This window comes from Drosophila obscura, unplaced genomic scaffold, assembly GCF_018151105.1.
Source record: "Drosophila obscura isolate BZ-5 IFL unplaced genomic scaffold, ASM1815110v1 contig_97, whole genome shotgun sequence".
Taxonomy (NCBI): domain Eukaryota; kingdom Metazoa; phylum Arthropoda; class Insecta; order Diptera; family Drosophilidae; genus Drosophila; species Drosophila obscura.
In genome coordinates, this window is record NW_024542891.1 from 1,530,345 (window position 1) to 1,538,799 (window position 8,455).

Here is an 8,455-nt window from a genome sequence, read left to right on the forward strand (position 1 = left end):
CCAATACCAATACCAATAGCAACACAAACACCACCATAACCACCACCACCACAAACGCCTCAGCCGTGGCCTCAGCCCCAGTTCCGGTAGCGGTCCCAGTTGATGACTCGGGCACGGAGACGGGCACGACGGGCATTGCCACGGCCACCTCGGCTGCCAAACTAGCGACGACTGAACTTAAAGTAATAGTTAACTAGCTAAGAAGATGGAGCCGCTGTTGCTCTCCATCTCCGGAGAGGATGAAGCGCGCGTGAAACAGATGGCGGCGCATTCCCAGCCCCCAGCCCCGAGTCCCAGCCCCAGACCCCGACCCCGACCCCGCCCAGTCTTAACAAAACGAAAAGAAACCAACAAACATTTTAACTCTTAATTATTTATTATATAAATTATCTGTAAAATTAGTTTAGTTAGGTCCCAGTCCCCCACGCCCAACCATGCGCCACGCCCAAGCCATCGCTCCTATATGTACATATATACATATAGATATATATATCATTTTTTTTTCTTTGTAATCCATGCAGTGAAGAAGGGACTTGTCCACTGCCTTGTTATTTATTATTCGGAATTTGTTAAATTTGCCTGCTGCACAAATGAATAGAGAGTGGAGAGGAGAGGGAGAGAGTCGGATGGGATCGATACAAAAAAAAACCAATTGCCAATACTCGAAAAACGCTTACGTACAGAAAGAGGCAGCCAGACAGCGATAGAGCAAGCCATTAAGCCCGGCTCTTAATCCGCCCTGTGCCTCACACACACGAACACACACACACACACATCAACACTTTTTATATATAGGCAAAAGATAATGAAAATGAATTGTGCTTTCCCCCCACTCCCCACGGTTCCCCTTTGTATAATAGAGTTACCTAAAATTTCAAATATATGCATGATATATGCTTATGCATATACATATGCAATATATATATATATACATATGTATATGGATATACATATATGTATATATATATTTATTGTACTACTTATGAAAGAAATACTTATGAAATTACGCTTAGGCTTAGTTGATAGGCAACGATTACGAATTATTATTATATAATATAATATATCAAATTGTATATGAAGAAAATCCTCCCCCCCCACACACACACACACACACACAACACCCACATCAATCCCCACCCCTCTCCACACACATCGGGATTCCAAGAATTAAGTTGAGTGCATTATATATAATTATTCCTGGGAATATTATATATATTATTTAGAACTAAATGAAATTGAAGCGCAGAAGAGCCACCCCACCCCACACCTCCATACCCATCCACATCCACATCCACATCCTACGAACAGAAAAAAAACACACACACACAAAATCGAAATAAGGTAATAAATTTGAAATAAATTTACAAATTCGAAAAGAGATTCCAGTCTCAACTTGATTCGGAGGATAGTTTCTTGCTGCTACGGGGGACTCCACAGAATCAGGACCGGATCACTTCCACTTTCCCTCACAGACACACACCTCGTCCTCGTCCTCGTGCACCGTCCGACAGAGGGTAGCGAGATATAACGGCTGGTGTTGGTGTGTGAGAGCAGAGGGACAGACAGAAACGGATAAAATATTCTAAAATTCGAGTCAATTAGGTTGGAAAGGGGATAACTTTCTGACTTTGTCTCCTTGTTTTTCCCCGTCTCTCATGACAAGTGCTAGATCAAGAGATAGATCTCGGTGCCCCTGTCTCGGACTGTCTTGAAGAGGAAGAGACCTTAACCGAATCTCCAAACATGTCAAATGGCGCCTTAAACGACATTCAAAAATCGTTTCTATATGGTATGTATTATAAAATCTGTTCATTTACTTAAGTATTACACATAATACAGATCAAAACAAAATGAAATTTTTAAATAATTTTTCGATTTCCCGCTGCCTGCCACGCCACACGCCCTTTATGAGCCCGCGTGCCGATTGTCACAGAGATTGCTCCAGTCGGGTACATGCTCGTTCTTCAGATACGTCTCCTTGGCCAGGGATCGTGTTTGAATGAGATCTGTGGCGCCACACAGGGCGCCACCCAGCCAGGCGGTGAAATTCTGCTTGCCAATGGCATTGAAGAACTGGAACTGCAGCTCACCGTGGAAGCGCTCGGCGTAGTAGGGATCGTTGGTGAGTAGGTGCTGCAGCTCCTGCTGTAGGCGTGGCAGCAAGCCCTGGACCATGGAGCCGCCGCCGATGAGGAACATGCTTTCGACTAGGGGCTTCCTCACGTCCAGGGTGCAGTCGAGAATGGAGCGCAGTATGAGATGCGGCAGGCTGTCGCGCTCGTTGTTCGGCTCGAACATTATCTCGTAGACGGTCTCCCGAAGGGTGCCAGGCACCTGGACCATCGTATCGTTATCACAGATGATGTAGTCGACGCTGGGCGGTGGCGTCAGCTGATTGTCGTCTCCCTTGGCACGAGAATGGGCCCGCTCCATGGTGGTCACAAAGCATGTCCGCACTTTGATGTCCTCCAGTACGCTCTCTGTGAGCAAAGACTCCCTGACGCCCGTCTCCAGCAGCTGCCGTTTGATTTCCGCATGTATGGCGCTGCCTCCATAGCTTTGGTCCTTGAATGCGGACATGATTTGCACTCCACTAAAGACGGGCATGATGCTGGTCTCGCTATAGCCAATGTCCACGACCACGGCAGTGGCCACAGCCAGCGTCGACAGCGCTATAAGATGAGCCGGCACAAACAAAACCGATGAGACATCGAAGTGGACGAAGAGTGCCCGTGCCAAGGTCTCCCTGACCACCGTCTGGCCGAAGATGTTCTCCACCACCACGAACTTTCGCTCCTTGGGGCTGACCAACAGGTGCCTACAAAGCAACAATTGGTTATAATCAGGTCGGGTCTGGGTCAGAGGTTTATCGATTTTTCCTACTTGAAGAATATCGTCTGCAAAAAGTCAACGATTTGGTCGTAGAACTCCTCCTTCTGTTCATAGTCAAATAGCCGTTTCGTTTTCCCCGTCGTTGTCAGTACAACCTCCGTGGGCATGACTTTCCGTGGATACGCCTCCCCAGCAAAGCCCAGCCTTTAAAAAGAGACAAGACGCCAATGATGATATCATCTACAACACAGTTTTTCCATCTCTGCCTGTTACTTACTTTGTGTAGGCATTTCCAATGTCCAAGACGATTGGCGGCTTCTCCTGCATAACACTCTCGTAGATGGGCATCTTGAGAAGATGGTTCTTGCCGATTTTAAGGCTCTTTTAATTGCGATTGGGGGTGTTACTGGGCAAAAACAATATGATTTCCGATCATGGACAGAGAACGATTAACCCATTGTCGACCAGAGGGTATCTAAATACACACTATAATCATGCAACTGGAAGAATTTTAACGCAGTTCAGGTGAAAGACATCGTGACCTGTAAGCAAAGAGGAAAAATTAATTAAACAGCTATTTTCGGTGGTTTAACTAAAGGTTTTCACCTGTTTAAACAGAGGGGGGTTAAGTGGGCTAAATTCTTTTTTTTTCTCGGTATATTTTTAAAATGATAAGGTATATTTTGGTATATCTTATCGGTAAGTCCGCGGTCACACTGCCCACCAGTGGGTGGCTATAAACAATTAATTAAAATATCAAAAAACGTATACAAATTTAAACGCAATGAGCTACATCCAATTTGAAAGTGGCAGCGACAAGGAGAAGGCTCGCCAGCAGATACGGGAGGCCCGTGCCGAGATGCTGGAACAGGCCAAGGAGCGAGCCGGTCTTATCAAGAAGCAGCAGCTTCAAAGGGAATTGCGGGGCGAAAGCGATTGGATGCTGCCAGCCGTGGCCAAGAAACTGGAGAAGCCCCCAAGTGCCTTATCGAAAAAGGCCAAGAAGACGAAGAAAGGAAAGCAAAAATCAAAGTCCAAGTCCTCGAAAGTAAAGAAATCTTCGAAGAAAAAGAGCAGGAAGGCCCAGAGCAGCAGTGACAGCGATAGTGACAGTGACAGCGACTGCTCGAGCTCTAGTTCCTCCTCCTCCTCGTCCTCATCCAGCGAAGATGAGAAGCAGCGCAGGAATCGCAGGAAGAAGCAAAAGTCCAAAAGGAGCCACAAAAAAGGTAGCCACAGCGAAGATGAGTGGGTGGAACGCGCTCCCGTTGTGGCTAAGGCCGAAGACAAGGGTAAGGTTGAGGATACACCAGTGGTGCGCGACACTTGGATGACCAGTGACGACCTTCTGCTGAAAACCTTCTCCAGAGTACGCAAGGAGCCAACCAAGCCAAACGACAAGCTACAACAGATCGATGCCTACGATCCGGCCAAGAGCGGACGCGAGCTCAATCCCTACTGGAAGAGCAATGGCACAGGCCTGCCCGGCTTCCAGAAGCCACAGGACGATGATGAACACGAGACAGAGTCACATTCTTACAGCTCCGCACAGAGCTCCTCGGCACGAGGCTGGCAGAAGCCTTCATCCAAGACGCATTGCCACAGTCCCTCCGCGCCGAGAAGACGCAAATCTACGTCAGAAAGTGCCTCATCTGATGAAGAGCCCGCGGACAAGGCTGCCCAGCCTGCCCTGGCCGCCTGCCTAACGGATGAGCAAATCAATGAGTTGGCTGGTAAAGCCATCAAAGCAGAGATCATGGGCAATACGGAGCGTGCAGCTGAACTCAACCAGCAGTTGGCAGAAGAACGAAAAAAACGCGTCGATTTCCTGGCCAGCGGCAACAAACCTCCCAAGACAGCCACCCAGCCAAAGAAATCCAAGGCATCATCAACCTCATCCTCGGAGCATGTGCTGCTCACCAAAACCGATCAATGCGGCAATGTGCGCCCCCTGGTGCAGGCCGCGACTGGCACGACAGATCCCAACGCGCTCTATGGCGGCCGCCGGGGTCAGAAACGCAGCAACAAGAAGGTCGACACCCATGTGGATGGCCAACGGGTGAGATACTTTGCCGACGACGATCGCTACGACATCAAGCAGATGGTAAGATTCGCGTTAAACCTTGAACCGATCCAGTCCAGTCCGGCTCTAATCCACTTCCGTTTTCTGTTTAGTTTGAGCGCGAGAAGCATGCAACGGCCGCCGAATCGAACCTGCAGTACGCCGACATTGTGTCCAAGCACAAGAACCCCAACGATGACCTGGAGGACATATTTGCGGACAAAGTGCGCAAGAATATCTCGGAGGCCGATGCCGAAAAACGGGAGCTGCAAAGTGCCATACGGGAGGCGAATCGGCTGGAGACGAGCCTGACAAATTGTGAACGCTGCTTTGACTCGCCAAAGCTGGAAAAGCAGCTGATGGTGTCGATGGGGAAGATAATCTACCTGAGCCTGCCCTGGCATGTGGGTCTGCAGAATGGCCACTGCATTCTGACTACCCTGCAGCACGTCTCCTGCTCGACGCAGCTCGACGAGGATGGTTGGGAGGAGCTGAACGAGTTCCGAAAGGCCCTTACCCGTATGTTTGCCGCCCAGCGCAAGGATGTGATATTCTATGAGATTGCCAACAAGCTGCACAGGCGACCGCATATCAGTGTGCATTGCATACCCATACCCGACAGCCAGGGTGAGATGGCGCCCTTCTACTTCAAGAAGGCCATCGAGGAGTCCGAGCAGGAGTGGTGCATCAACAAGCAGCTGGTGTCGCTGCGTCACAAATCGCTGAGAGCAGTCATACCCAAGGGCCTGCCATACGTCTGGGTGCACTTTGGCATGGACTCGGGCTTCGCCCACGTCATCGAGGATGAGGATCGTTTCCCAGCGAATTTTGCCCAGGTTAGCTACCATATCGAACTGAGGGCCGAATGTGCTGTGTACTGAACTGATTACTTATTTGCAGGAAATTATTGGCGGAATGCTTGAACTGAATCCAAGCACTTGGCGCAAGCCGCGAAAGGAGCAGCAGTCCATTGTAAAAGTGAAGTCGTTTGCAGAAGGCTGGAAAAAATTCGATTGTACCGAGGAAGCTTAAGCCGGCAGACAAACATTTAACGTCCGTTTACTCATTACATACATATGTTGACAAAAATAAATTTGAATTTTTAGTTGAATATATCTAGTCGATATTTCGATAGTGCAACTCTTGGTTATCAACACTGGTGAGATTGTCGATCGGGTGGCAACGCTGTCACATTGAATAGCGCAGCCAACCTCACGCGTCTTGTTCTTTTTTCCGGTTGACTTTAACAAGAAAGGTTGTGCTCGAATTTCTTTTCGGTGAAACTAATTTTTTTTATGTTCAAAATGCAGTAAACTATATGAAAGTGTGCGCCCTATCTGGGTGGTGAATGAAAGCACAAGCTAAATGGCCAAGATTTGGTGATGTTCCAACGAAGCACTCAATTGCAGCAAATCAGCGTGGATTCGCAGTTTTTGTTGTGTCTCTCTCTCTCGATTTGCTTGAGTGTGTGTGTGTGCGTGTGCGCTGTGCATGGGCTCCGCTCCCATAGCCAGAACGATTGACGGCAACGTGTTTTCCGCGGCGCTTCTAATTGTTCGTTTTTCACTTGAATTTCAGATGCCAGGTGTCACAGTAAAGGATATTGACCAGCATGCCGTTACCAAGGCGGTTGCCGTCTTCCTCAAGAAGTAAGTACGCACATCAATCTATTCCAACACATAACCTCACAATTGTTTTGTTTGTGTTTGGTCACGCAGGACTGGCAAATTGAAGGTGCCCGACCAGATGGACATCATCAAGACGGCCAAATTCAAGGAGCTGGCCCCTTACGATCCCGACTGGTTCTATGTGCGTTGCGCCTCGATTCTGCGTCATCTGTATCACCGCAGTCCCGCTGGTGTTGGCTCCATCACCAAGATCTATGGTGGTCGCAAGCGCAACGGTGTCCACCCCTCGCATTTCTGCCGCGCCGCTGACGGTGCTGCCCGTAAGGCTCTCCAGGCCCTCGAGCACGCCCGCCTGGTCGAAAAGCACCCAGAGGGTGGCCGCAAGCTCAGCTCCATCGGACAGCGTGATTTGGATCGCATTGCCAACCAGATTGTGGCCAAGCAGCGTGATGCCGCCAAGCTGACGGGTCCCCTTGTCATTTCCAAGTAAACGTGGATCGCTGAATCCGCACGCGAAAGTCTAAAACCTTTTTAAGCTTATAATTTACGCGTTTCTTGTTAGAAGCGCATTCCCAGAAATGGGAAAATTAAAATGAACCATAACAAGCGAAAATACGATACCAATGTGTTCTACTTATTGTTCTTTACCAAATAATCGTACCTCCAGCCCGCCCCTTTTCATCATCAATCCTGAAGCAACTAAATTTTTGGCGCCCGATCGGAAATGCTGAAAAACCTGCGGCTAATTTGAGTACCTAAATAGCATTGAAACGCAGCTCCATTAAATTTAGAATAGTGAAGAGAGTACATGATCAGCTAAGTAAACTAAACTCTGCTTGTAAATGGAATCCCTTATCATGCTTTCCCTCCAGTGGCACGAAATATGCGAGGGATAGCATATCATCAATCAAATATTTACACACATTAATACTGTATTTTATGCTATAACTAAAGTGCAGTCCAAGAGATTGACTGCCTGATGGTTATAGTGCTGTGCTGTGCTTTGAATTGCCTGAAAGTGGAGCCATGTCAAAGGGCAGCATTTAATTTCTGAAGCATTGATGGAAACTGAACAATAATGCCAACCAAGATGGAAATCTTACCACCATTCCGATAGTGTTGTCTTTGCACACCTCAACTGTTTTGTCCAGAACCACATTCACGAATGGATCGACGACTCGCAGCATACCGGTGACTGACAGCTATCTAAGCCGCAAGAGTGCAGATCAATGATAAATTTCAGGACTTGAACACATACTTTTTCAGCTCTGGGATGAATTGGGAATTTGATAATTGATTTTATGAACTATTTTTGTATATTTAGTAGGTTGTAAAATTTGTCTAAAGTTTAAACTTTGAAGCTATCTCAATGGTATTCTTGTAGATACCAAGAATTTGAATCGGGATCGGGATATATATAGAAGAATCCAATTATATGCATGAATACGTCAAGAAAATGTCAATGTACGAGAAAAAGTCTTAATTGCTTAGGTTTCAAAACTGCTTGGAAAACAAAAATTTAACATCAACATCAAAAATTTAACGACATCACATTTCTTTGGCCGTTTTTGTTTAAACCTTATTATGTAAACAATCTAATGAAAAATAGTTCTGAAAAATAGCCAATCCTGAACCAAATTGATTGAGGAATTGGATAAAATTATTTGTTTAGGGCTGAGAGAGCCAACTAGCTAGTAATATTAAACTGAATATCAAAATTATGGAATACGATTTCAATCAATAAAATAGAACGTTATCCCATTGTCGACTAGGGGGGGGGCATTTAATATTCCCACAAAATTTATGTAGCTTTAACATATTTGGCGCATTACAGGTGAAAGATTTCGGTGGTCATTTTTGTTTTGTAAGTAAAGAGGAGGATGGAGCTACAAGGGGCCTTTACAAACAGTATTATTTTCCGCGGTTTAAAAAA

General features: G+C 46.8%; 3 protein-coding genes across 3 annotated transcripts; 2 read left to right on the forward strand and 1 right to left on the reverse strand.

The window, feature by feature from the left end:
* Positions 1-1,783: 1,783 nt before the first annotated feature.
* LOC111066260 (actin-related protein 10) lies at positions 1,784-3,293 on the reverse strand. The gene is made up of 3 exons (XM_022354717.2): positions 3,110-3,293; positions 2,884-3,036; positions 1,784-2,818 (listed from the first exon to the last, which is right to left on the reverse strand). Exons 1-3 carry the CDS (start codon positions 3,178-3,180, stop codon positions 1,906-1,908), a joined length of 1,137 nt encoding a protein of 378 aa, XP_022210409.2. The 5' UTR covers positions 3,181-3,293; the 3' UTR covers positions 1,784-1,905.
* Positions 3,294-3,543: 250 nt separating this feature from the next.
* LOC111066248 (CWF19-like protein 2 homolog) lies at positions 3,544-5,979 on the forward strand. The gene is made up of 3 exons (XM_022354698.2): positions 3,544-4,936; positions 5,008-5,730; positions 5,795-5,979. The coding sequence occupies exons 1-3, from the start codon at positions 3,617-3,619 to the stop codon at positions 5,924-5,926; spliced, it is 2,175 nt and encodes a 724-aa protein (XP_022210390.2). The 5' UTR covers positions 3,544-3,616; the 3' UTR covers positions 5,927-5,979.
* A 132-nt stretch (positions 5,980-6,111) lies between these two features.
* On the forward strand, positions 6,112-7,135 carry LOC111066249 (40S ribosomal protein S19a). The gene is made up of 3 exons (XM_022354700.2): positions 6,112-6,149; positions 6,473-6,543; positions 6,613-7,135. Exons 2-3 carry the CDS (start codon positions 6,473-6,475, stop codon positions 7,010-7,012), a joined length of 471 nt encoding a protein of 156 aa, XP_022210392.1. The 5' UTR covers positions 6,112-6,149; the 3' UTR covers positions 7,013-7,135.
* The last annotated feature ends 1,320 nt before the right edge of the window (positions 7,136-8,455 follow it).

Excerpts from the sequence above, each read along its gene's own strand:
- LOC111066260 (XM_022354717.2), bottom strand. The coding sequence starts at position 3,180 with ATGCCCATCTACGAGAGTGTTATGCAGGAGAAGCCGCCAATCGTCTTG. Across the intron at positions 3,037-3,109 it reads ATTGGAAATGCCTACACAAA|GCTGGGCTTTGCTGGGGAGG; the intron begins GTAAGTAACAGG and ends CTCTTTTTAAAG. Across the intron at positions 2,819-2,883 it reads TTGCAGACGATATTCTTCAA|GCACCTGTTGGTCAGCCCCA; the intron begins GTAGGAAAAATC and ends GTTGCTTTGTAG.
- LOC111066248 (XM_022354698.2), top strand. The coding sequence starts at position 3,617 with ATGAGCTACATCCAATTTGAAAGTGGCAGCGACAAGGAGAAGGCTCGC. Across the intron at positions 4,937-5,007 it reads GCTACGACATCAAGCAGATG|TTTGAGCGCGAGAAGCATGC; the intron begins GTAAGATTCGCG and ends TTTTCTGTTTAG. Across the intron at positions 5,731-5,794 it reads TCCCAGCGAATTTTGCCCAG|GAAATTATTGGCGGAATGCT; the intron begins GTTAGCTACCAT and ends ACTTATTTGCAG.
- LOC111066249 (XM_022354700.2), top strand. The coding sequence starts at position 6,473 with ATGCCAGGTGTCACAGTAAAGGATATTGACCAGCATGCCGTTACCAAG. Across the intron at positions 6,544-6,612 it reads GTTGCCGTCTTCCTCAAGAA|GACTGGCAAATTGAAGGTGC; the intron begins GTAAGTACGCAC and ends TTGGTCACGCAG.